The sequence below is a fragment of the Salvelinus namaycush genome, chromosome 12 (assembly GCF_016432855.1).
Source record: "Salvelinus namaycush isolate Seneca chromosome 12, SaNama_1.0, whole genome shotgun sequence".
NCBI classification, from domain to species: Eukaryota; Metazoa; Chordata; class Actinopteri; order Salmoniformes; family Salmonidae; genus Salvelinus; species Salvelinus namaycush.
Genome location: NC_052318.1, coordinates 11,291,827 through 11,319,333, shown reverse-complemented (window position 1 = coordinate 11,319,333; position 27,507 = coordinate 11,291,827). Strand labels below are relative to the sequence as shown.

The window sequence follows — 27,507 nt, the reverse complement described above, 5'->3', positions numbered from 1 at the left end:
TTCGGATATAGCCACACTACACATTAGATCCAATGACAACTGCTTTGGGGGACATTCTGATTTACAGTAATGCCTTTAATCTTGCAAAGTAATGGAGACTCTGACAACAAGCTTATGTGTGTATCCTCACTCTCCGGGGGTAGAAAGGTTTATCATTTTATACACATTAATTCCACTTGATTAAAGTGGGATTCCTCTAGGCTCAGACAGTGAGGTCTGGTCCACCAGTCACCAATGGACTCAGCTTCAAGCCATCTGTCCAGCGAGAACCACGGTATAGAGAGAACCCCTGTGGTGAATCTTTACCATTAGTAAGACTGTGCCAGATGTTGGTCTAGTGGTCAACACAGCCGCTGCATATGCCCCCCAGCAGTGGTAGTTTGAATCCCTGTTGGGCCAGTTTCTGAGTGTGTAAATATGTATGTTTGATATGTTCTCTATGTCTAATAGGACTTGTCTCTATTCCAGGAGCCTCACATGGTGACTTCTAATGTCCTGGAATAAACCGGAAGCTGAACCATGGTCATTCTGCAACAGGTAGAATACCTTATTTCTCACTTGTTCTCTCTCTCAAACATACACTCACACACACAAACACACACCCACCCTGTGGACGACCTTTGCAAGTGAGACACAATTTAAATGCTAATAAGATAGGGGCTATGGTGTGTTATCAGCTGGCCCACCAGAGGACACAGTGACACGTAGCATGAGATAACATGCACCCTCATTCTCCGATCATCACCCCCCGTCACACTATCAATATATTTTCATCTGGGCCCATGGTTCTGGAGAAGGTTAGTCAGACAGGCTTTGTGGGGCTTTGAAGGTCACTTTATCTGTGTTTTTAAAGGGATAGTTCATCGATTACATTTTTGGGGTTTGGAGTGGGTAGTTTAACAAAAATAAAGTGTGAATTGCAGTCACTTCTTGTCCATAGACTGATTTCAAGGTAAGGAAACAAATGTATAAATATGTCAAATCTGTAAACTATCCCTTTAAGGAGTACCTCAATGTCAAGAGACTAGTCATGAATCATGCATTTCATTCCATCAGCAAGACATCTGTGTTGTCAGACTAGTAAAGCCTCTGTAATGCCTGAGTCTAGACAGGGAGGGATAGTGACATGGACGTTTCACCTCAACCTGGATTAGAAATGGATACTTTTTTCTTGCTGATGTTTTTGAGTGCTAACTGCATCCTTTTCTAGCAAAGCTGGTACCTGGGTTTTGGGTTGTCAAAATCATTCTTATTGCACTTCAATGCACATTTGGTTTAATTTACTCAATGAAACAATGTTTACAATGTTCGAAAAGAAAGTCGACTCCATATAAACATGTTTTTGTGTAGAGCAAAACTCATATTTTTTACTTATTCTGGAAAATGAATGGTGCTTTTTTTGATTGGTTCAGTCCTAAATATGTTGTTGTTGTCCGGTTTATTGCGTATATATGTGGTTAGGTGGTTTGTGAGAGATGGAATAACAGCACGGTCAAAGTGTGTCCAGCGTGTTACAACAAAACAAAAACAACATGGCAGCTTAACACTGGGAAGTGACAAAGCCCATTCTCTGGCTGGGCTGACTTCCTGAATCTCACCTTGATTGACAGCAAGGATTTCCAATAGGCTCCTCCCCTTAACCCTCTTATAAGGTTCTGTTTATCTGTTTACTTTGACTCCCCAACATTGGAGTAATTACTGATTTTGGCAAGGCAGGTTTATAAAGTGGCGTAGGCCTTGCTTTCACCGGTCATCATTTAGAGTAGTGATAACAAGGACAGAAGAAGGGAATGATGCATTTTCTAAATATTCAAACCTTCTTGAAACAGCACCACCTCCTCCTAGCAACAAGTGACAAGTTACATCACTTCCTATAAAGTCCGCAGTTGGACGAGGCTAAGCCTACATCAACCTAATTCCCCTTATTGGATGGACTGGCAGTCTTCAAAGTAGCCAACTTATTTCATGCATATCAATATGTGACTTTTTTATATCGATTGAACCTCTAATTTTTTATTGTTTTAGGAAGTGCACAGAAAATAGTTTTAATGTAATAAAAATACAATTGTGTCAGAAGGAATTATGAAGTGTATTAATTGTGAATTTTGCTCCACTAGTAGAATTAACATGACCTTAGACCAGACTGTAGGCAGAGTGAGATTTTATTGTATTACTATTGTGTTTGAGAAAGAAGACGAGTAGGCGGCCAGTACGTTGCAATAAACTTTAGTGAACTATTAACAGAATATATTTTACAAAGAATACATATAGGAGCAGTCAGCATAGCACATCAGGACGCACAACTGCAACGAGTTTCGACTATTAGAGTTATCCTCAGGCAGCTGCAATTTAGGGGCCTACCTTCCTACTGCCCTCATTACTATTGTTGCAATGTAATTTAAACACATTCCTCCCAAGTCTGTACTTCAGCAAACACAAATAAAGCTGGTTTGAAATGCATTTTCAATTTGCAAGTATATTGATGGCAGGTCCAGGGTGTAACGTGAGTCTTAAAAAATAAGCACATCCCGTCCTGGACCTAATGGACAATATATTGAAATCATGTGCTTAACATATTGGAATGGCAAATGTAATGTATTCAACTAGTAAGAAAATGGTAACACTTCATTTTAAGGGGTCCTTATTACAGTGTAATTACATGTGTAATTACACTAACAAGCATTGCCGTTAATTGTAATAACTCATAGTTAGACTGTAATAACATGTAACCGGTGGTAAATGCAGTCTGTAATTACAGAGGTGTAACAACAAATGTTTGTTACCATGCTTCTTAAAAATGTGCAAGCTTCCACTAAATTCACCAGTTTAGTGTTTTGGTTCTTCTCAGCACATCCAATTCAATACAAACTATCACAAGGTTGTAATCTCTTGTGGACAGATGCACTGGGTGTCCCGAGATTACATAGGCTCTAATGAGTAGGTAGTCATTTTAAATAAGAATTTGTTCTTAATTAACAACTTCTTAGGGCTAGGCCCCTTTTTTCTCAATTTCTGCCTGAATGACGTGCCCAAAGTAAACTGTGTGTTGCTCAGGCCCTGAAGCCAGGATATGCATATAATTGGTACAATTGGAAAGAAACACTTTGAAGTTTGTATAAATGTTTAAATAGTGCAGGAGAATATAACACAATAGATATTGTAAGAGAAAATCCAAAGAAAAACCAACCAGAATTTGTTTTTGAGAGACCATCCTCTTAGAAAATCAAGTAAAATGTCATAATGAAAATTAGCTCCCTGTGTGCAATTCCTTTGGCTTCCACAGGGTGTCAACAGTCTATGTTCAAGGTTTCAGGTTTGTAACTTCAAAAACGAATAAGAATTATCAGTTTTAGTACAGGGACAGTCTTGGAAATTCGTGTTTGCGCGCGCCATGAAGACAGGACGCACCTGCTAAAATCAGTTTCCTACTTCTTTCTGTAAGAAATATTATAGTTTGATTACATTTTAGGGTATCTGAGGAGTAAATAGAAACATATTTTGACTTGTTGAAACAAAGTTAAGGGGTAGATTTTCGGATTCCTTTTTCTGCATGTTGTATGAGTGGATTACTCAAATCAATGGCACCAACTAAACAGACTTTTTGGGATATAAAGAAGTATTTTATCTAACAAAACGACACTACGTGTTATAGCTGGGACCCTTTGGATGACAAATTAGAGGAAGATTTTCAAAAAATAAGTGAATATTTAATTGTTATTTGTGAATGTATGAAACCTGTGCCGGTGGAAAAATATTTTGATGTGGGGTGCTGTCCTCAAACAATCGCATGGCATGTTTTCGCTGTAATAGCTACTGTAAATCAGTTAGATTAACAATAATGTAAGCTTTCAGAGGATATAAGACACTTATATGTACCGAAATGTTTAATATCCATAATTTTTATGATTATTTATTTGAATTGCGCGCCCTCCAGTTTCACCGGAAGTTGTCCCGCTAGCGGGACGCCTAGCCCAAACGGGAACTGACTTGCCTAGTTAAATAAAAAATATTTAATAATAATCATTACCTACCTATGAATGCGCACTTCAAAATGTTCACTTAAAGTTGTTGGTAGCACTTGCCCTCAAAAAGTGTACCATCTGGGTTGAGTTTACTAAAACAGATCAAATGTAATTCAACCTCACTGATTAGGGTCTTCCATACAAGTGTCATCTTCAAGTGGGTGTCATCCTCAAGTGGGAGGATAAACAAAGTACACCACAGAGTACATGTACAATTTGCATAAATTGTAAAAACTTAATTACTAGGTGTTACACAGGATTAAATTTGTTAAAATCAAGTGTATCTTGAGAGGTACTTACTTGTCATTAATGTGTACTTAGATAGTACATTACCCATCCTGACAACCTGACCCTAATTGCAAAGCTTCTGAAAGCACCATCCAAGTGAGAGACAAAAACACACTAGTACACTACAGAGTACATGTAATATCTGCATAAGTACAATGTAATTACTAGGTGTTACACAGGATTAAGCTAGTTAAAATTAAGTGTACCTTGAGCCGTACTTAATTGTAATTGTAATTGTGTACCTATAAAGTATGTTACCCATCCTGACAATCTGATCATCAGCTAACAAATGTGCCATCTAAGTGAGAAAATAAACACACTAATACACCACAGAGTACATATCTGTAATATCTGCATTAGTACAAGGTCGTAACACAGGATTTTGCTATTTAAAGTTGTGTAACTTTAAAGTTACCTATGAGTAATTTCAATATAATTACATACTGCTCATTATCAAGGGGAAATACCTACAAACAAAAGATGAGATTTTCTTTTAGTCAACTTTATTGCAACATGTAAAAAGATCTTACATTTCTTACACAATTACAACCATTTTTATTGTTACATTAATAATCTGATTACTTAGATTAAACAAATATATAGGCCTATTCAATAACATAAAAATAACTATTCTAGTGCTGGTGAGTACTAGTCTAGATAGCCAATTTAGAAAAACGTGATTATCTTTTTCTTCCCTTTTAACATTACAAGTAACAATGGAAATCAACTCTGTAAGCATTTTCCCCATCCTGGAGCAGACACGGTAAGGACAAAGATTCAGCAGGAGGCAGGCAGGTAGAGGTGCAAATGAGTGTTGGATTTATTTACACAGCGCTGGTGTTTCAAAGATGAAGCTGATATTTACAAATATAAATACAAAGTTCTGACTTCAAAATGTTAGCTTTCAAAAGAAAAAGCCTCTCATCAGGAAAAACCTGTCTTAACCAATAAAGCGCAGCTGGGGTCTACCAGGCTCAGATCAGTGGTGGTCGGTGCCATTTAAGATTAGAGAGGATTTTTTTTATGAACATGACCTTATTTATTATTATAATTTTTTATTATATTTTTTATTTATTTATTGAATATTCGAAACATACAATATACTTGCATTGAAGCAGCTCAAGAACTACATCATACCAGTCATCCAACAGATTCCCATTCAGAGCAACACACAGAAGCATCCAGGGTTAATGCCCTGCTCAAGGGCACGTTGACGAATCTACCACCAGGCCACAAAACATGAACCCAAACCCTCCAAGATCCCCCCACAGTTCCCCAATAGCTGTCCCTCAACCATTCGAGACCCCTCCCACAGTTACATGTATGTGTGTGTTCTTGTATGTGTTTATTTGAATGAGAGTGTGTGTATCTGCATGTGTACAAACACCTGCACGGCATCAGCCTCAGGCAAACCGGCATTAGTTGTAAAAACACTGCCACTTAGTGTCATTCAAATGTACTTTTATTATGTTTTATTTGGACTTTTTTCAATTTTTTATTTTTACTTTTGTCTTTGACCATCATTCTATCTCCCACACAGCAACTCCACTCCCACTTGTCTCCAATTCCACATACCAACGCTCAGCTTCCCTCAGCCAATTTCTATGTTTGCCTGGTATGGTTCCCAATCACAGGCAGATGTTTATCGTTGTCTCTGATTGGGGATCATATTTAGGCAGCCATTTCCCCACTGGTTTTTGTGGGATCTTGTTTGTGTGTAGTTGCCTGTGAGCACTCACGTTTCGTTTGCTGTTTATTGTTTTTTGTGAGTTTCCTTTATTAAACATGTGGAACCCAAATCACGCTGCACGTTGGTCTGAGTATAATTCCAGTTCGTACGACGATCGTGACACAAACAATGTTTCCACTTGGAAAATTAGAATAGTATGAATGTATATTATAATTTTCTATAACCAAACATTCTAAATTAATGGGGGAATATGTTGTAATTACAGTAACTCCACTGATAAACATTGACAAACAATTGACACAATGAAGCAAATAGTGTGCACGAATTGGCGGGAGTCAGTGGCAGTAGTGGAGAGAGATGTACAGCGCGTCTTCGCCACACATCCCTCCCCTATTTTTGTGGTCTCTGCATTTGAAATTAAGCTCAAGACACGTTCGTTCCACATAAACAGCAACCTCATAAACATTGTCAGGACGTAGCAGTCGTCCCTTCAACTGAAATCATTACGGTTCAGTATTTCAACCCACCCCCCTTAAACGCACACAGTACCCAAACTAATGCCAGAATGGCACATTCCAAATGAGCACTGGGTACATGATACATACTGTATTGACCAACATGTTATGTCCATTTGTTAAATGTAGATTGGCAGAGCAAATAAAGGAAAATCCAGTGGAGGCTCCTAAGAGGAGGAAGGGGAGGACCAGCCTCCTCAGTGTATTTCAGATAAATGTCAATTGTTAAACATTAAAAAAGTTATAATTTTTTGATAAAACTATACTAAATATATTCACGTCACCAAATAATTTATTAAAACACACTGTTTTGCAATGAAGGTCTACAGTAGCCACAGCAGCACTCTTTGGGGTAGCACCATGGTGTAGCCAGAGGACCGCTAGTTTCCGTCCTCCTCTGGGTACATTGAGTTCAATACAAAACCTAGGAAGCTCATGGTTCTCACCCCAATCCATAGACTTACACAGTAATTATGATGACTTCCGGAGGGCGTCCCCCAACCTATCAGAGCTCTTGCAGCATGAACTGACATGTTGTCCACCCAATCAAAGGATCAGAGAATGAATAAAGTACTGAAAGCATAAGTTACAGCTGACTAGCAGTGCAGTGCATAAAATGTGGTGAGTAATTGACTCAAAGAGAGAGAAAGACAATAGTTGAACAGTTTTGATCAAATGAATTTCTTAAATTAAAGACAATGAAGAGAGAGCTAGCTATATTTCGTTGTATTTTTTTTAAACTTTCACTTTCACTTACTTAGCTAGCTAATGCAGCTCAAACAACCAGCTCAACCAGAGAGGTATGCTATGTTAGCCAGCTGGCTAAGGCTATCCAACACTAGAACTCTTCCAAGTCAAAGTAAGCTTTCGGTTTTATAAATTTATTGCCACCGGAGCCCGCCGGTGTAAACTGCTTGCTGTACACTGTACTGCATGATTGTAGTGGGTTTACTAACGCGCTATGTTGACTATGACGTTAGCTAATATGGAGACAGTGATGTAGGCTGTGTGTAGCGGTTATGGTATGAAGGTTTGGCTTGGAAAGGTTTTTTCACCTGGTCACAGCCAGCTGTTGTGTTGTGCACTTAAGTCCACAAGCGAAGGGAGAAGGTGAGAGGAGGAGAGCGTGTAGATGCAAGAATGAATTATACAACAAGTAAAGTGATCATGCTGTTTGTATGTGGCTGCTATGAAAGAGAACTGTGTGTGCGGGTGATCAGAGGTGTATTCATTCTTTCGATTATGTTGAAAAAACTTTTCTTAAACGGAAGCAAATGAAACATGGATAAACATACCTGAATTTCTCCAATAGAAACTCTCGTTTGCAATGGTTTGGACTAATGATTACACTCTAGATCAGCTAGATGCAGGCAAGAGTGTGCAAGGTGGTGTTGAATGTATCACTGTCTGTCACCTTAATTACTAAAACTTTCCTCTCGACCTGTGCACTTACGTTGTAAACGTTAATTCGTAGGTTGTAGCAACCTCATGATGGGTATAGGGAAAATTTGAGTGTCATGTAGTTGCCTAAACCTATCGAGCTGGGTGAATGAAATATGAATGACAGTCATCCAATATGCTGTAATAGAAATAAGGCCATGCTCATAAAATGGGCCTTTGTTGAAGCAGGTAAGAGAGCATTCTCTCCCGGACAATGCACAGTGGACACCAGGGTGGTTTCCAGACCCTCCAGCAGTGACACAACTTCCGTGCTACACCCAGAAAAATGTTGTGGTGCAGTCATTTTCTCTCCAAGCCTGCGGAAAGTGTCAGAGCACATGTTCTCCTCTCCAGGCTCCGGAGAGAGCTCTGTCATAGTCAATTTAGTGCCAGTCAATGTCAGGATGAAAACCTCTCACACCCCATCATAGGGAAGACACTCCTGCAGAGTGCCCCCATAGGAACAGCAGAGGAGCAAGAAGGAGACAGTTCGGCCTCCAACACGGTGTCCTCACCAGGGCCCGACTGGTAAACTTGACACCACACTTATAAATCCAAATCAAATATTACAAGCGGAGGTTTATCATGTTATTCACTTAGCCTTCCACAAAGATGAGAAATGCTTTTTCCTGATTTTTATGGAAACCCAAAGGAGTCATACCTAACCGTCCCAGTGGCCTTCCATAGCTTCCCTAAACACACCGCGGCGCACTCTGTCCATTGTGCTGACACAGCGCACTAGAGACACTGATTTTTTTTGCACCAACCTGTCACTCAGTCGTTTGAACTTTTTTATTTTTATATAGGGACATAAAACTAAAACTAAGGTGGCACAAGTTTCAACTGAGGGGGCTTAGACCCCTTTAGCCCCCTCGTGGAGCCGGGTACATCCTGAAGTCTGAGACCTTGTGGGAATCTGTGTTAGAGAAGAAGTATGTAGCTATAACAATTTACATTACCCTATACCAGTTATCATCATGATTTCTATAGTTTAGGCCTGCTACCTAGCTAGTTGTTGTCTTGTCCAGCTAACAATAACAGTGCTTGCTAACACTAAGTTAGCTAGTGTTTATCTACATTGAAAAGGAACTAACATTCTTCATAGTCTGTTGACACAAGTGGCTAGCTAGCTAGATAACGTTAACATGCTGGATGTTTCTCATGTAATACCCTTGAGGTATGGATACCTTGAGAACAAGGTTCAGGGAAGATAAGACCATCGAGCCCAGCTAACATTAGCTAGCATGGAAAACTTACTTTCTAACTCCTGTGTTGATGTTTTTTTCCTTTCATGGCAGTCTCTCATGTCTGCACACTGACCTTCTCGACATGTTCTTTGCGCACTGTCACATGACGTTAGTCTCCACAAACCCCTCTGAGCGTATTGTGCAGACGGGTAGATGTTGACATGATGCCTTAATTTCTGTGATAAATAAATCATTTCACTGATCCAACAGTGAAACACTTGCAAGGTTACATGATGGAATAAGAGTTTGTCCTATGAACATTTTAAGTGCATTTATAAACCATTATTTTACCAAGATTAATAGGCTTACAATTTGTCAAGCATGAATGACTCTCACAATTTTAACCATAACTGTTTATTAATGTGTCTAATAATGTTTAATTTATGGTTAAGTAAATGCATGGTTAATTTATTTAACAATTTAATGTATTTTTTGATGTCAACCATTTGCGAACTCGTTCATGCCATCGGGCCTGAGCATCAGACTACAGAGCCCTTTATTGCAGAATTGTGTCAATGAGGTGGTCGGTTTTATTAAATTAACTAACACTTTTCACATGGTTTGTGCAGGCTGAAATATGGTGAGTTGGGATATGGTTGGGAAGCTATCGGAAACTTTAACATTTTTAACAAGCATTTGTTGTTACACCTCTGTAATTAGACTGCAGTTACCTCCAGTTACATGTTGTTATTACAGTGTAACTGTATTATTACAATTAATTACAATACTTGATACAGGGTCATTCCATATGGAATTACACTGTAATAAGGCCCCTTAAAATTAAACATTATCAAGAAAATCTTTGTATGGGACTACAGCTCTTGAAAAAAAACTAGCACATTAACTTGCTGAAGGAGTTTCCTGAGAATTCCTTCCTGATTGCTGATTGTGTTTGTGGTTGCTTTCTAGGGGGACTATGTCTGGTTGGACCTTAAGACGGGCCGGGAGTTCGATGTCCCGGTGGGAGCCGTGCTCAAGCTCTGTGACTCGGGACAGATCCAGGTGCTGGATGACGAGGGGAGGGTAAGTCCACACGAGATGAGACGTTGACGGGACGTTGACACTACTTTGACAAGACGACGAGACATTAACAAGATTTTGACGAACAAGACTTTGGCCCTGTTCAAATGCATCCCTCCTTCCTCCCGTCCTTGAAGTAATCATGACATGACATTACTGGTAAAAGCAATGCCATGGAAAGCTTGCCTACACCTATCCATTCATGTTTTATCAGTGATTACTTAATGGAAGGAAGAAAGCAAGGAAGGGGAAGGAAAGGAGGATGCATTCAAACAGGGCCTTAAGCTTAGTCTAACAAGCCCACATGGACGCACAGTAGCCTATGACACCATAGTTCCTCAATGGCTGTGACTGTACTGTAACTGTTCTCCCATCAGGAGCACTGGATCTCGCCCCAGAATGCCACCAACATTAAGCCCATGCACCCCACCTCCATCCACGGTGTGGAGGATATGATCCGCCTGGGAGACCTCAACGAGGCTGGCATCCTGCGGAACTTGCTCATCCGCTACAATGAGCGTGTCATCTATGTGAGTCCCCCCTGCAATACTGGTCTTCTCGCTTTGGTACCACTAGAAGACCATCATTTTCAGTGGTGTAAAGTACTTATGTAAAAATACTTTAAAGTACTACTTAAGTTTTTTTTTTTTTTGTATCTGTACTTTACTTTACTATTGATATTTGAAAATGGTCAAATTCACAAATTTATCAAGAGAACATCCCTGGTCATCCCTATTGCCTCTGATCTGGTGGACTCACTAAACACAAATGCTTAATTTGTAAATTGAGTATGCCCCTGACTGTCTGTGAAAAAGAATATATATATATAAAGTCATGACGTCTGGTTTGCCTAATATAAGAAATATGAAATTATTTATGCTTTTACTTTTACTTTTGATATTTATGTATATTTTTGCAATTACTGTACATTTACTTTTGATACTTAAGTATATTTAAAACCAAATACTTTTAGACTTTTACTCAAGTCATATTTTACTGGGTGACTTAATTTTACTTGAGTAATTTTCTATCTTTACAATTGTATGACAAATGGATACTTTTTCCACCATTGATAATTTTACAGCGTATGAGTCCTTCAAATAACAAGGAAGTATGGTTTAGAACATATTCTATGAAACATAGTGACCTTGTTTAGTGACATGTAGCTCATGTTGTTGATGGACTGTTATAGGGTTTTCCATGTCTGTGTGGTTATTTTACTTACTTTCTTGGTTATACTGACATGTTATTTCCCCTGGCCTCCACAACCCCCCAACACCACTGGTTCCTTATCTTCCCTGCCTGGCTGTGGCTCAATAGTTTGAACCAGCTTCTTCTCCTCATATCCTTTCCTCAGTATCACTGCTCTGGCAGGACACATGATGGAAACGTGTTCAGTCCGTTGTGATATATGTGGTACTGGTGGTTAAGGAAGCTGTTATAGAGTATTGAGACCTAGCCCCTGTATGTCCCCCCCCCGTCCATTCCCTCATCAACTTGTGCCTGTTTTGTGCTTTTTCCTTATACCTCTTTCCTCTCCCTCTTCATCCCCCTCCCTATCTCTCTGTATAGACAAATTGTGGGGGAAGGGTGAGTACAAACTACAGAGACAAGCATGCTCTTTCCTATTTCTTTTTTTAAAGCTAAAAAGGAACACGCTAACAAGCTAGCCCATGACATTAATGCTAGCACTTCCACTACTTTCATTTTCTTCGCTGTCACTGAATGAATGGCTATATATAATCTCTGCTAGGCTGAAGGCCGAGCTCTGCTTCGTGCTTATCCTTTGATCCAGCTTGTTACGTGTGCTTTGACCATCGAAGCGTAAATGTTCAACACACGTGAACCTTTAGAACACACCACAGCTTTGGCCTGCAGGCTTGGAAGTACAACAAATCATGGGTTATTATGACTGATTATTATGTCTAGATTATGCACATTAAGGGGATTTTCAATCTCAACTTCCAATGATTTTGTAGTTCTAAATTTAAATGATCAATCTTCATCAGGCTCACAATACATTATCTCAGTGATCACGAGCCTAGTGACTAGCCTAATCACAATCCCAGTGAAAGAAAGTGACAAATTGTGCTATCGCTAGCAACAAATCATGCTATCACTAGCGACAAATCAAGTTACCGCTAAATCCTCAGGGAGAACATGGTTGCCCTCATCTTGGCATTTCACCTTGACCATTTCACCTTTTGACTTTGACCTCTGCCTGCAGACTTACACAGGGTCGATTCTGGTGGCGGTAAACCCTTACCAGCTGCTGCCCATCTACACTCCAGACCAGATCCGCCTGTACACCAATAAGAAGATTGGGGAGATGCCACCTCACATCTTTGCCATAGCAGACAACTGCTACTTCAACATGCAGAGGAACAACAAGGACCAGTGCTGCATCATCAGGTTAGTGTATTTGTGTGTGTGTGTGTGTGTGTGTGTGTGTGTGTGTGTGTGTGTGTGTGCGTGTGCGTGTGAGTGTTTGAGTGAGTGTTTGAGTGAGTGTTTGAGTGAGTGTTTGAGTGAGTGTTTGAGTGAGTGTTTGAGTGTTTGAGTGAGTGTTTGAGTGAGTGTTTGAGTGAGTGTTTGAGTGTTTGAGTGAGTGAGTGACTGAGTGAGTGACTGAGTGAGTGACTGAGTGAGTGACTGAGTGAGTGACTGAGTGAGCGAGCGAGCGAGCGCATATGGGTTTCTCTATTTAAGTGTGCATGTGTTTGAGTTTCTGTATTTACATGTGGGTGTGCGTGCATGCGTGTCTGTCTGCCTGTCTGCCTGTCTGCCTGTCTGCCTGCTTCTATACATAAAGTATTGCATCTCCTCCTGTGTTCCTCAGTGGTGAGTCTGGGGCAGGTAAGACAGAGAGCACCAAGTTGATCCTGCAGTTCCTGGCAGCCATCAGTGGACAACACTCCTGGATTGAGCAACAGGTCCTGGAGGCCAACCCCATACTGGAAGGTCAGACTCAACATTGAGATGAGACACTAGAATGGGCTATTAATGGCAGCCATCTTGGTCAAATTCCAAACCAGTTTAATTGAAAACATTTCCTGACCAAGATGGCTGTCTTGTAGTTATGTTTCCATGGAATCCAATGTCCATACCAGTATTCTATTGAATTTTGTGAGACTAACTACAGTATATCCACTCAGCAGCACTGATGAAATGTAATAGCTAGGGTGCTTGCTGTCTGTCGCTGCCTTAGCCAACTTGCCCTCATGTTACTTGGCAAGGCAAATGTGGTGTTGTGTAGAATACAGAGATACTGTACACTCGCTCCAAGCTACCTCAGGGGCAGGTTTGGGGTTTGTTTATGATTTGTAGGCTAGAATCTTAGAAGCTGTGTAGGAAAAGCTGAACTTGGGATGCATTCTTCAAAGAGTCCTTAAAAGACAGCTTCATGACTTGCGTGCTTTCCCTGGAACAAGTACAGGGATGAAGGAAACACCTTCCAGGCCATGAGTAGTGATCTGACAATTTGGTGTACAGCTTAAGTCAGGCAGGGCATTCATTCACCTGTCTATGCCAAGCTGGCATTAACACCTGGTGTGACCCGGAAATAACAAAACAATTGGGCCTCCTATCCATGTCTAAAGCCTCATTTATGTGGACTGTATTAGCTATGTCTCTGTTAGCTAATGTGACTATCTGACCAGGGTTGGAAACCCTGGTATACTGCATGCCACAATACTCTTCAGGTCTCAGGCAAGGTGGTTCATCATGTAAGCATTGTTCACTGAACTGCATCTGTTACACTAAGTCTGGACTTTAATCTTTCATCCATGCAGCGTTCGGGAATGCTAAGACCATCCGGAATGACAACTCCAGTCGCTTTGGGAAATACATCGACATCCACTTTAACAAGAGAGGTGCAATCGAGGGGGCAAAGATAGAACAGTATCTTCTGGAGAAGTCCAGAGTCTGCAGACAGGTAAGGGTCCAGGGAGAGGGGCTATAGGGTCTGCAGAGGTAAGGGTCCAGGGAGAGGGGCTATAGGGTCTGCAGACAGGTAAGGGTCCAGGGAGAGGGGCTATAGGGTCTGCAGACAGGTAAGGGTCCAGGGAGAGGGGCTATAGGGTCTGCAGACAGGTAAGGGTCCATAGGGTCTGCAGACAGGTAAGGGTCCAGGGAGAAGGGCTATAGGTTCTGCAGACAGGTAAGGGTCCAGGGAGAGGGGCTATAGGGTCTGCAGACAGGTAAGGGTCCATGGAGAGGGGCTATAGGGTCTGCAGACAGGTAAGGGTCCAGGGAGAGGGGCTATAGGGTCTGCAGACAGGTAAGGGTCCATAGGGTCTGCAGACAGGTAAGGGTCCAGGGAGAGGGGCTATAGGGTCTGCAGACAGGTAAGGATCCAGGGAGAGGGGCTATAGGGTCTGCAGACAGGTAAGGGTCCAGGGAGAGGGGCTATAGGGTCTGCAGACAGGTAAGGGTCCAGGGGGTGGGGCTATAGGGTCTGCAGACAGGTAAGGGTCCAGGGAGAGGGGCTATAGGGTCTGCAGACAGGTAAGGGTCCAGAGAGAGGGGCTATAGGGTCTGCAGACAGGTAAGGGTCCATAGGGTCTGCAGACAGGTGCGGGTCCAGGGAGAGGGGCTATAGGGTCTGTGCAGACAGGTACGGGTCCAGGGAGAGGGGCTATAGGGTCTGCAGACAGGTAAGGGTCCAGGGGGGAGGGGCTATAGGGTCTGCAGACAGGTAAGGGTCCAGGGAGAGGGGCAATAGGGTCTGCAGACAGGTAAGGGTCCAGGGAGAAGGGCTATAGGGTCTGCAGACAGGTAAGGGTCCAGGGAGAGGGGCTATAGGGTCTGCAGACAGGTAAGGGTCCATAGGGTCCATGGAGAGGGGCTATAGGGTCTGTGCAGACAGGTACGGGTCCAGGGAGAGGGGCTATAGGGTCTGCAGACAGATATGGGTCCAGGGAGAGGGGCTATAGGGTCCAGGGGGAGGGGCTAAATGGTCTGAAGACAGGTAAGGGTCCACGGGGAGGGGCTATAGGGTCCAGGGGGAGGGGCTATATGGTCTGAAGACAGGTACGGGTCCAGGGGGAGGGGCTATAGGGTCCAGGGGGGAGGGGCTATAGGGTCTGCAGACAGGTAAGGGTCCAGGGGGAGGGGCTATATGGTCCATGGGGAGGGGCTATAGGGTCCAGGGTGGAGGGGCTATAGGGTCTGCAGACAGGTACGGGTCCAGGGGGAGGGGCTATAGGGTCTGCAGACAGGTAAGGGTCCAGAGAGAGGGGCTATAGGGTCTGCAGACAGGTAATGGTCCATGGAGAGGGGCTATAGGGTCTGCAGACAGGTAAGGGTCCAGGGAGAGGGGCTATAGGGTCTGCAGACAGGTAATGGTCCATGGAGAGGGGCTATAGGGTCTGCAGACAGGTAAGGGTCCAGGGAGAGGGGCTATAGGGTCTGCAGACAGGTAAGGGTCCATGGAGAGGGGCTATAGGGTCTGCAGACAGGTAAGGGTCCAGGGAGAGGGGCTATAGGGTCTGCAGACAGGTAAGGGTCCATGGAGAGGGGCTATAGGGTCTGCAGACAGGTAAGGGTCCAGGGAGAGGGGCTATAGGGTCTGCAGACAGGTAAGGGTCCATAGGGTCTGCAGACAGGTAAGGGTCCAGGGAGAGGGGCTATAGGGTCTGCAGACAGGTAAGGGTCCAGGGAGAGGGGCTATAGGGTCTGCAGACAGGTAAGGGTCCAGGGAGAGGGGCTATAGGGTCTGCAGACAGGTAAGGGTCCAGGGAGAGGGGCAATAGGGTCTGCAGACAGGTAAGGGTCCATAGGGTCCATGGAGAGGGGCTATAGGTTCTGCAGACAGGTAAGGGTCCAGGGAGAGGGGCTATAGGGTCTGCAGACAGGTAAGGGTCCATGGAGAGGGGCTATAGGGTCTGCAGACAGGTAAGGGTCCAGGGAGAGGGGCTATAGGGTCTGCAGACAGGTAAGGGTCCATAGGGTCTGCAGACAGGTAAGGGTCCAGGGGGAGGGGCTATAGGGTCTGCAGACAGGTAAGGGTCCAGGGAGAGGGGCTATAGGGTCTGCAGACAGGTAAGGGTCCAGGGAGAGGGGCTATAGGGTCTGCAGACAGGTAAGGGTCCAGGGGGGTGGGGCTATAGGGTCTGCAGACAGGTAAGGGTCCAGGGAGAGGGGCTATAGGGTCTGCAGACAGGTAAGGGTCCAGGGAGAGGGGCTATTGGGTCTGCAGACAGGTAAGGGTCCATAGGGTCTGCAGACAGGTGCGGGTCCAGGGAGAGGGGCTATAGGGTCTGTGCAGACAGGTACGGGTCCAGGGAGAGGGGCTATAGGGTCTGCAGACAGGTAAGGGTCCAGGGGGGAGGGGCTATAGGGTCTGCAGACAGGTAAGGGTCCAGGGAGAGGGGCAATAGGGTCTGCAGACAGGTAAGGGTCCAGGGAGAAGGGCTATAGGGTCTGCAGACAGGTAAGGGTCCAGGGAGAGGGGCTATAGGGTCTGCAGACAGGTAAGGGTCCATAGGGTCCATGGAGAGGGGCTATAGGGTCTGTGCAGACAGGTACGGGTCCAGGGAGAGGGGCTATAGGGTCTGCAGACAGATATGGGTCCAGGGAGAGGGGCTATAGGGTCCAGGGGGAGGGGCTATAGGGTCCAGGGGGAGGGGCTATATGGTCTGAAGACAGGTACGGGTCCAGGGGGAGGGGCTATAGGGTCCAGGGGGGAGGGGCTATAGGGTCTGCAGACAGGTAAGGGTCCAGGGGGAGGGGCTATATGGTCCATGGGGAGGGGCTATAGGGTCCAGGGTGGAGGGGCTATAGGGTCTGCAGACAGGTAAGGGTCCAGGGGGAGGGGCTATATGGTCCATGGGGAGGGGCTATAGGGTCCAGGGTGGAGGGGCTATAGGGTCTGCAGACAGGTACGGGTCCAGGGGGAGGGGCTATAGGGTCTGCAGACAGGTAAGGGTCCAGGGAGAGGGGCTATAGGGTCTGCAGACAGGTAAGGGTCCAGGGAGAGGGGCTATAGGGTCTGCAGACAGGTAATGGTCCATGGAGAGGGGCTATAGGGTCTGCAGACAGGTAAGGGTCCAGGGAGAGGGGCTATAGGGTCTGCAGACAGGTAAGGGTCCATGGAGAGGGGCTATAGGGTATGCAGACAGGTAAGGGTCCAGGGAGAGGGGCTATAGGGTCTGCAGACAGGTAAGGGTCCATAGGGTCTGCAGACAGGTAAGGGTCCAGGGAGAGAGGCTATAGGGTCTGCAGACAGGTAAGGGTCCAGGGGGAGGGGCTATAGGGTCTGCAGACAGGTAAGGGTCCAGGGGGAGGGGCTATAGGGTCTGCAGACAGGTATGGGTCCAGGGAGAGGGGCTATAGGGTCTGCAGACAGGTAAGGGTCCAGGGGGGAGGGGCTATAGGGTCTGCAGACAGGTAAGGGTCCAGGGAGAGGGGCTATAGGGTCTGCAGACAGGTAAGGGTCAAGGGAGAGGGGCTATAGGGTCTGCAGACAGGTAATGGTCCATGGAGAGGGGCTATAGAGTCTGCAGACAGGTAAGGGTCCAGGGAGAGGGGCTATAGGGTCTGCAGACAGGTAAGGGTCCAGGGGGAGGGGCTATAGGGTCTGCAGACAGGTAAGGGTCCAGGGAGAGGGGCTATAGGGTCTGCAGACAGGTAAGGGTCCAGGGAGAGAGGCTATAGGGTCTGCAGACAGGTAAGGGTCCAGGGGGAGGGGCTATAGGGTCTGCAGACAGGTAAGGGTCCAGGGGGAGGGGCTATAGGGTCTGCAGACAGGTATGGGTCCAGGGAGAGGGGCTATAGGGTCTGCAGACAGGTAAGGGTCCAGGGGGGAGGGGCTATAGGGTCTGCAGACAGGTAAGGGTCCAGGGAGAGGGGCTATAGGGTCTGCAGACATGTAAGGGTCCAGGGAGAAGGGCTATAGGGTCTGCAGACAGGTAAGGGTCCAGGGAGAGGGGCTATAGGGTCTGCAGACAGGTAAGGGTCCATGGAGAGGGGCTATAGGGTCTGTGCAGACAGGTACCGGTCCAGGGAGAGGGGCTATAGGGTCTGCAGACAGATATGGGTCCAGGGAGAGGGGCTATAGGGTCCAAGGGGAGGGGCTATATGGTCTGAAGACAGGTACGGGTCCAGGGGGAGGGGCTATAGGGTCCAGGGGGAGGGGCTATAGGGTCCAGGGGGAGGGGCTATATGGTCTGAAGACAGGTACGGGTCCAGGGGGAGGGGCTATAGGGTCCAGGGGGGAGGGACTATAGGGTCTGCAGACAGGTAAGGGTCCAGGGGGAGGGGCTATATGGTCCATGGGGAGGGGCTATAGGGTCCAGGGTGGAGGGGCTATAGGGTCTGCAGACAGGTACGGGTCCAGGGGGGGGGGCTATAGGGTCTGCAGACAGGTAAGGGTCCAGGGAGAGGGGCTATAGGGTCTGCAGACAGGTAATGGTCCATGGAGAGGGGCTATAGGGTCTGCAGACAGGTAAGGGTCCAGGGAGAGGGGCTATAGGGTCTGCAGACAGGTAATGGTCCATGGAGAGGGGCTATAGGGTCTGCAGACAGGTAAGGGTCCAGGTAGAGGGGCTATAGGGTCTGCAGACAGGTAAGGGTCCAGGGAGAGGGGCTATAGGGTCTGCAGACAGGTAAGGGTCCAGGGAGAGGGGCTATAGGGTCTGCAGACAGGTAAGGGTCCAGGGAGAGGGGCTATAGGGTCTGCAGACAGGTAAGGGTCCAGGGAGAGGGGCTATAGGGTCTGCAGACAGGTAAGGGTCCAGGGAGAAGGGCTATAGGGTCTGCAGACAGGTAAGGGTCCAGGGGGAGGGGCTATAGGGTCTGCAGACAGGTAAGGGTCCAGGGGGAGGGGCTATAGGGTCTGCAGACAGGTATGGGTCCAGGGAGAGGGGCTATAGGGTCTGCAGACAGGTAAGGGTCCAGGCGGAGGGGCTATAGGGTCTGCAGACAGGTATGGGTCCAGGGAGAGGGGCTATAGGGTCTGCAGACAGGTAAGGGTCCAGGGAGTGGGGCTATAGGGTCTGCAGACAGGTAAGGGTCCAGGGAGAGGGGCTATAGGGTCTGCAGACAGGTAAGGGTCCAGGGGGAGGGGCTATAGGGTCTGCAGACAGGTATGGGTCCAGGGAGAGGGGCTATAGGGTCTGCAGACAGGTAAGGGTCCAGGCGGAGGGGCTATAGGGTCTGCAGACAGGTATGGGTCCAGGGAGAGGGGCTATAGGGTCTGCAGACAGGTAAGGGTCCAGGGAGTGGGGCTATAGGGTCTGCAGACAGGTAAGGGTCCAGGGAGAGGGACTATAGGGTCTGCAGACAGGTAAGGGTCCAGGGGGAGGGGCTATAGGGTCTGCAGACAGGTATGGGTCCAGGGAGAGGGGCTATAGGGTCTGCAGACAGGTATGGGTCCAGGGAGAGGGGCTATAGGGTCTGCAGACAGGTAAGGGTCCAGGGGGAGGGGCTATAGAGTGGAATAGAACAGTACATACTGGAGAAGTCTTGAGTTTGCAGACAGTTTCCCGTTTTGACAGTTTTCTTTTGTTTTTTACCCTATGAACTCAACCCTGCTGTGTTATTCTCCCCTCCAGGCTGCGGATGAGAGGAACTATCACATCTTCTACTGTATGTTGCGGGGCATGGCCCCAGAGCTGAAGACCAAGCTGGGCCTGGGCCTCGCCACTGACTACTCCTACCTCACCATGGTGAGTAGTGGGTGTGAGCGGGGTGTGTGTCCATGCGTCTAGCTCCTACTGTATATGTGTATACCGGTGTGTGTGTGCTTGCGTGTGTGTGCATGTGTTTATTTATATAACTCACAGTATATATCAAATCCAATGTTATTTGTCACGTACACAGTTTACAGCAGGTATAAAAGGTGCAGCAAAATGCTCATGAGCTAACTTCCTCAATATTGCAGTACAATAACCAATATCAATAGTAAAGAGTTTAATCAAAAATAATGGCTGTGATGACCTAAAGGATTACTCCAGCCTCCTGTCGGCCATGAAGGTGCTTATGTTCACAGAGACAGAGAACTGGGAGATCTCCAAACTACTGTCGTCCATTCTGCGCATGGGCAATAATGAATGTACTATACAGTATAGATAATGAATGTGCTATACAGTATAGATAATGAATGTACTATACAGTATAGATAATGAATGTACTATACAGTATAGATAATGAATGTGCTATACAGTATAGATAATGAATGTGCTATACAGTATAGATAATGAATGTACTATACAGTATAGATAATGAATGTGCTATACAGTATAGATAATGAATGTGCTATACAGTATAGATAATGAATGTACTATACAGTATAGATAATGAATGTACTATACAGTATAGATAATGAATGTGCTATACAGTATAGATAATGAATGTGCTATACAGTATAGATAATGAATGTACTATACAGTATAGATAATGAATGTACTATACAGTATAGATAATGAATGTGCTATACAGTATAGATAATGAATGTACTATACAGTATAGATAATGAATGTACTATACAGTATAGATAATGAATGTGCTATACAGTATGATAATGAATCTACTATACAGTATAGATAATGAATGGCTATACAGTATAGATAATGAATGTACTATACAGTATAGATAATGAATGTGCTATACAGTATAGATAACGAATGTACTATACAGTATAGATAATGAATGGCTATACAGTATAGATAATGAATCTACTATACAGTATAGATAATGAATGTGCTATACAGTATAGATAATGAATGTGCTATACAGTATAGATAATGAATCTACTATACAGTATAGATAATGAATGTGCTGTACAGTATAGATAATGAATGTGCTGTACAGTATAGATAATGAATGTGCTATACAGTATAGATAATGAATGTACTATACAGTATAGATAATGAATCTACTATACAGTATAGATAATGAATGTGCTATACAGTATAGATAATGAATGTGCTATACAGTATAGATAATGAATGGCTATACAGTATAGATAATGAATGTGCTATACAGTATAGATAATGAATGGCTATACAGTATAGATAATGAATGTGCTATACAGTATAGATAATGAATGGCTATACAGTATAGATAATGAATGGCTATACAGTATAGATAATGAATGTGCTATACAGTATAGATAATGAATGGCTATACAGTATAGATAATGAATGTGCTATACAGTATAGATAATGAATGGCTATACAGTATAGATAATGAATGTGCTATACAGTATAGATAATGAATGGCTATACAGTATAGATAATGAATGGCTATACAGTATAGATAATGAATGGCTATACAGTATAGATAACGAATGTGCTATACAGTATAGATAATGAATGGCTATACAGTATGTGTATGTCCCTCTCCAGGGGAACTGTACGAAATGTGATGGCCGTGATGACCTAAAGGATTACTCCAGCATCCTGTCGGCCATGAAGGTGCTGATGTTCACAGAGACAGAGAACTGGGAGATCTCCAAACTACTGGCGGCCATCCTGCACATGGGCAACCTGCGCTACGAGGGTGGGCAGAGGTGGCCATTTTGGAAAGAGAGTGTTGACGCACAATACAATGCCTTCAAACTCGACACAGGAGCTGGGCAACTATTTATAAAAAAGGCTTATATTCATGCACTGTTTGCTGCTCCCACAAGTGATCTTTTAAATATTGAAAGTGTTATAAAAGATCACTTGTGGGAGCAGCAAAAGTGAGGGGATATTACCCTTGAGGAAGTTGTTAATCCCTCTCTTGTTCTCACTTGAATTTGGTTACAGGTTTACAGAGGGGTAGTCTTCCAAAACTGACACGTGACTACAAGTTAGCTATTGGGTTAGAAGTTATAAATGCACTTGGATAATTGACTTGAAGGGTTTCATTCCAAAATGCTATATATCCATTTTCAGAAATGTTGGTAAATTAGATTGCTTAAAGAAATTATGAAAGAGATTGGTGTTTTTTCACTAACTAATCATGACATGGGGATGTTCAATGACAGACATGTATTTGTTTAAAATCTATCACTTGATGGTTTCAATTCAGAGAGACAAATAATCATGTTTTGTTGCAAAACACTATATATCCGCCTCACTAACAGATTAATAAGTAGTAGTGCTAGGTTTTACATAGCTAAATGTGATAAATAACTACATTTGTAATAAAGAACTGTACAAATGATACATTTGTGTCATCAATAAAATGTGTTTATTTTTTCATGAATCAATATAATAATATAAGATCCGTATGTAAAATATTTACATTTTAGTCGTTTAGCAGATGCTCTTATTCAGAGCGACTTACAGTAAGTGCATTCATCTTAAGATAGCTAGGTGACAACCACAAATCACAATCAAATATACAGGATACGAACATTCCATTCCAGCTAAACAATTGATATATAGCGTTTTACAACAAAACCCATTTTAATACACATCTGAAATGTAGAAATAAGAAATCTGAGAACAGTAATATTTTACACAAACATGAAGGTACCCATAAGAAATAATTTGGGATGAAAAAATACAGATGTGGTGGATATAACGTTTTGGAATGAAACTCTTCACTTGCTTTCCCCCTTTTCTCCCCCTTGCAAACACACACTCCAACAGCCCATACCTATGACAACCTGGATGCCTGTGTGGTGGTGCAATCTCCAGACCTGTCCACTGCTGCATCTCTGATGGAGGTGGGTAGTAGTAACTTACACCATCTCTGTGCTGGGTTTGTACTGTAGAGTTCATCACAGTGTTTGAGTATTGTATTGTTGTACTCTACTACAGTATGTTGTTGTATTGTTGTGTAGGTGGACCCTAAGGACGTGATGTCATGTCTAACCACGCGTACCCTGATCACCCGGGGCGAGAGTGTGTCCACTCCCCTCAGCATGGAACAGGGCCTGGACGTCAGGAACGCCTTCGTCAAGGTCAGGACCCTCACACACACGCATGCAATGGAACACGCACACATTTTAGTATCAAAGTGAGAACACACACTCTCACACACACACACTACTAAATCTGTTCCTTCACAGAAGGTTAATGTTCCTTCCTGTCTAATGAAAACTGTCTCTCCCAAAGTATCTACGGGTGCTTGTTTGTGTAGACACACACACACACACACCACAACAACAACACACACACACAGTGTAAATGAAAATGGTCCCTCCTGTCCCAGGGTATCTATGGGAGGCTGTTTGTGTGGATCGTGGACAAGATCAACGCGGCCATCTTCAGACCTCCGTCCTGTGAGAGTAAGATCGTAAGGAGGTCCATCGGCCTGCTCGACATCTTCGGCTTTGAGAACTTTACTGTCAACAGGTGGGTCCTCTCACTGACGCAAGCTTTGGGGATGTTTTGGCATTTGTTTCAAATTCTAAAGTCTAAAAGCTTTGTTGTCCATTTAGGGTACATTAGAACTGAACATGACATACCATGACATAATCATTGTTATGAATTCCATTCTCTGTTGAAAAATTGGATGACAATAGTATGTGCCCGACTAAAGTCAGATGAAAGCGACAGCCTCTTTATTTGATTTGGCGGTTGACATGTTCACTGCATGGTTTACCAGTATAGCTGAACTCGATTGGCTGTCCAGTGACCGGCTCTGGCTACATTCCTTCCCTGTTGCTTTGAGAAGCTGTGCATCAATTTTGCCAACGATAATCACACACAACCTCACACACACTTGAATCACACACACACTGACACGTTTTACTATCAAAGTGAGGACACACACACAACCCTAAATGAATTGGCTGCAGAATGACCCGCTCTCGCTATGTTCATTCTTCCCTGAAGCTTTGAGCAGCTGTGCATCAACTTTGCCAATGAGAACCTGCAGCAGTTCTTTGTGAGGCATGTGTTCAAGCTGGAGCAGGAGGAGTACAACCTAGAGGACATCAACTGGCAACATATCGAGTTCACCGACAACCAGGATGCCCTGGATATGATCGCCAATAAACCCATGAACATCATATCTCTCATAGACGAGGAGAGCAAGTTCCCCAAGGTACAGTACCAATATGGCATCTTACCATTGTCGGTCAATTCATATGCATATTGAGTTTAGGTATTGTAAGAGGGGGTGGACAGTTACAGGCACTATAAAGTATTTTTTTAAACCCTGTAACAAGGTACCGATTTTGTGACAGATTATCGCTAGGAGTCATGCAGAGAGGATTGCCGTATTGCATACCAAGACCACGGTGCAACTAAACATTTCAATTGTAACCTGATTATGACTTTGCCCTTGAATGGGTTATAAAGTGCTATTGAATTTTTTTTTTTTTGTGGTCACAAACTTTAAGGGTGTGTCCGAGATAGCACCCTAATCCTTAGCACCCTAATAATATAATATACCATTTACCAATCACTTTTATCCAAAGCAGCTTACAGTCATACATGCATACATTTTACGTACGGGTGGTCCCGGGAATCGAACCCACTATCCTGATGTTGCAAGCGCAATGCTCTACGAACTGAACTACATAGGACCATATAGGGAAGAGGTTATAATTTCAGACGCAGCCTAAATGTTTTTTCTCTGTTTGTGTCTCTCAGGGAACAGACGCCACCATGTTGTATAAACTCAACTCTCAGCACAAACTCAACACCAACTACCACCCTCCTAAGAACACCTACATGACCCAGTTTGGCATCCAGCACTTTGCTGGGGTGGTCCATTACGAGACCAGAGGTAGACCTATTCTAAGGCATTGGCTTCATACTCAACCCAATGCTTACATGTATACCTCTAAGTCATTGCAATCACATAAGAAAGTCACCAACGCTCCATGTAGTAGGATTTGGTTGGTTAACGGTCAGAAGAAAAAGTATTGAACTCCAGCAATCTACTAGTTGGTCAAATGCTCAATATCAAATCAAGCCCTAGCCCCTACACCATAGAAAGGATCTGGCAGGTGGAACCCCTAGCCCCTACACCATAGAAAGGATCTGCCAGGTGTAACCCCTACACCATAGAAAGGATATGCCAGGTGTAACCCCTAGCCCCTATACCATAGAAAGGATATGCCAGGTGTAACCCCTAGCCCCTATACCATAGAAAGGATCTGCCAGGTGTAACCCCTAGCCCCTATACCATGGAAAGGATCTGCCAGGTGTAACCACTATACCATAGAAAGGATCTGCCAGGTGTAACCCCTAGCCCCTACACCATAGAAAGGATATGCCAGGTATAACCCCTAGCCCCAACACCATAGAAAGGATATGCCAGGTGTAACCCCTAGCCCCTATACCATAGAAAGGATCTGCCAGGTGTAAGCAATGTGGTAATAGCTCCCCGTCGCCCTCCTATAGACTCCATGTACAGTTTCTCCACAAGTGCATAGGTAAGGGGTCGAGCTAGAGGTTGTTTTGGAATTGAGCATTACTGACTCCTGTGTTGTTTCAGGCTTCTTGGAGAAGAATCGTGACAGCCTCCATACTGACATCATCCAGCTGGTACACTCCTCCAAGAACAAGTTCATCAAGCAGATCTTTCAGGCTGATGTCGCCATGGTGAGAGATAACATGTCTGGTGGTCGCATAGTGATGATGTTATGATGACTCCTTGAATGTATTTTCCCCACTCACTCCGCCAGGCTGTGTCTACTAAGCAAGAGGGAGAAAGACTAAGAATAGGCCATGAAAGCAAATGGTAGAATTCCAGACAAGATTTCGACCATAGAATACAATAACTAGAATGTGCCTCCCCAGTCAAGTCAATGGGTCTGTAGTGGTTAGACCGGTGGCCATTTTATAAGTCTACTCACTTCTTTCTCTATGGTTATGACATCTTTTGTGGCCCATAGTCAGGGGCTTCCTGTTTCCCAGTGATGATGTCATCAAGCGATCACTCTCGATTCTTTCTCTTCTTTACTATTCTTCTTTCACATACTGTAGCATTAGGCATGGCTAATACCACCGCTCCCTTCTCTTCGTCTCTCAATCTTCCTCTGTCATTCTCTCCATTTCTCTCTTTGTGGTTGTGTTCTATGTTTCTGTCTGGCCTCAGTTTCTTTGTGGCTATCTGCCGCCCACCACTCCTCCTCCAAAGGTAAACAACGGCCATTCCTACTGTGGTAAAACCCAGATCCCACTGCTGCCACCAATGTCAAACCTTGTGTAGATTGTGCTTACCCCAAAACCCCCTCCATCCATCCATCCTCTGTGGAACTCAAACCTTTCTGTCCCTCTTTCTTTTCAGTCTTCACCCCAGTGGTACTAATATTAAAACAGTGATTCTCAAATATTTTATCCTGTGGCCACATCATTTGACACTGCAACCAAGCATGAACTGGCCACAACCCGCCAGGGGGTTCTGACCGACTATTTGAGAAACACTGTTATTTAAAGTGGCGTTTAGAGTTTACACCTACATTTAAACAATCTGTAGGATTCCCTGCTGTAAAACGTTCATTTAAATGTATGGTATACTGTATACAGTACTCATTCAAGGGTTTTTCTTTATTTTTACTATTTTCTACATTGTAGAATAATAGTGAAGACATGAAACAACACATATGGAATCATGTAGTAACCAACATTTTTTTTAAACAAATCAAAATATATTTTATATTTGAGATTCTTCAAAGTAGCCACCCTTTGCACACTCTTGGCATTCTCTCAACCAGCTTCATGAGGTAGTCACCTGGAATACATTTCAATTAACAAGTGTGCCTTCTTAAAAGTTCATTTGTGGAATTTCTTTCCTTCTTAATGCATTTGAGCCAATCAGTTGTGTTGTGACAAGGTAGGGTTGGTATACAGAAGATAGCCCTATTTGGTAAAGACCAAGTCCATATTATGGCAAGAACAGGTCAAATAAGCAAAGAGAAACAACAGTCATAGTTTTGATGTCTTCACTATTATTCTACAATTTAGAAAATAGTACAAATAAAGAAAAACCTTGAATGAGTAGGTGTGTCCAAACTTTTCACTGGTACTGTAAATGTGTGTGTGTGTGTGTGTGTGCGTGTTCGTGTGTGTTTTGGCAGGGTGTGGAGACCAGGAAGCGGTCCCCTACTCTGAGCAGCCAGTTCAAGCGTTCTCTGGAGCTGCTGATGAGAACCCTCAATGCGTGTCAGCCTTTCTTCGTCCGCTGCATCAAACCCAACGAGCTCAAGAAACCCATGGTGAGTCCAGCCTGAGGAACATACTAGCATGAAATATTGTGTGTTTGTGTGTGTGTGCGTGTGTACCTGCCTGTGTGTGTACATGCCTGTGTATCTGTGTGTTTGTGTGTGTGTTCGCATCCATGCTTGTGTGTGTCACGATGTTCGTTTACCATTCTCTTACGGCTGTTCACTT

The 27,507-nt window shown here is 44.2% G+C and overlaps 1 protein-coding gene across 2 annotated transcripts in view; it reads left to right on the top strand.

Annotated features, from left to right (window-relative positions):
- The first annotated feature begins 519 nt into the window (after positions 1 to 519).
- Positions 520 to 27,507, top strand: part of LOC120056455 (unconventional myosin-VIIa-like) — a 66,284-nt gene continuing 39,296 nt past the window's right edge. For both annotated transcript variants that reach the window (XM_039004624.1, XM_039004623.1), the window contains exons 1-15: positions 520 to 537; positions 10,112 to 10,225; positions 10,600 to 10,752; positions 12,450 to 12,634; positions 13,062 to 13,183; positions 14,014 to 14,156; positions 19,777 to 19,890; positions 21,571 to 21,724; positions 22,807 to 22,883; positions 23,001 to 23,120; positions 23,372 to 23,514; positions 23,998 to 24,208; positions 24,760 to 24,895; positions 25,610 to 25,716; positions 27,195 to 27,332. In XM_039004624.1, coding sequence (XP_038860552.1) covers positions 520 to 537; positions 10,112 to 10,225; positions 10,600 to 10,752; positions 12,450 to 12,634; positions 13,062 to 13,183; positions 14,014 to 14,156; positions 19,777 to 19,890; positions 21,571 to 21,724; positions 22,807 to 22,883; positions 23,001 to 23,120; positions 23,372 to 23,514; positions 23,998 to 24,208; positions 24,760 to 24,895; positions 25,610 to 25,716; positions 27,195 to 27,332 — 1,935 coding nt within the window. The remainder of the gene's footprint in view (positions 538 to 10,111; positions 10,226 to 10,599; positions 10,753 to 12,449; positions 12,635 to 13,061; positions 13,184 to 14,013; positions 14,157 to 19,776; positions 19,891 to 21,570; positions 21,725 to 22,806; positions 22,884 to 23,000; positions 23,121 to 23,371; positions 23,515 to 23,997; positions 24,209 to 24,759; positions 24,896 to 25,609; positions 25,717 to 27,194; positions 27,333 to 27,507) is intronic.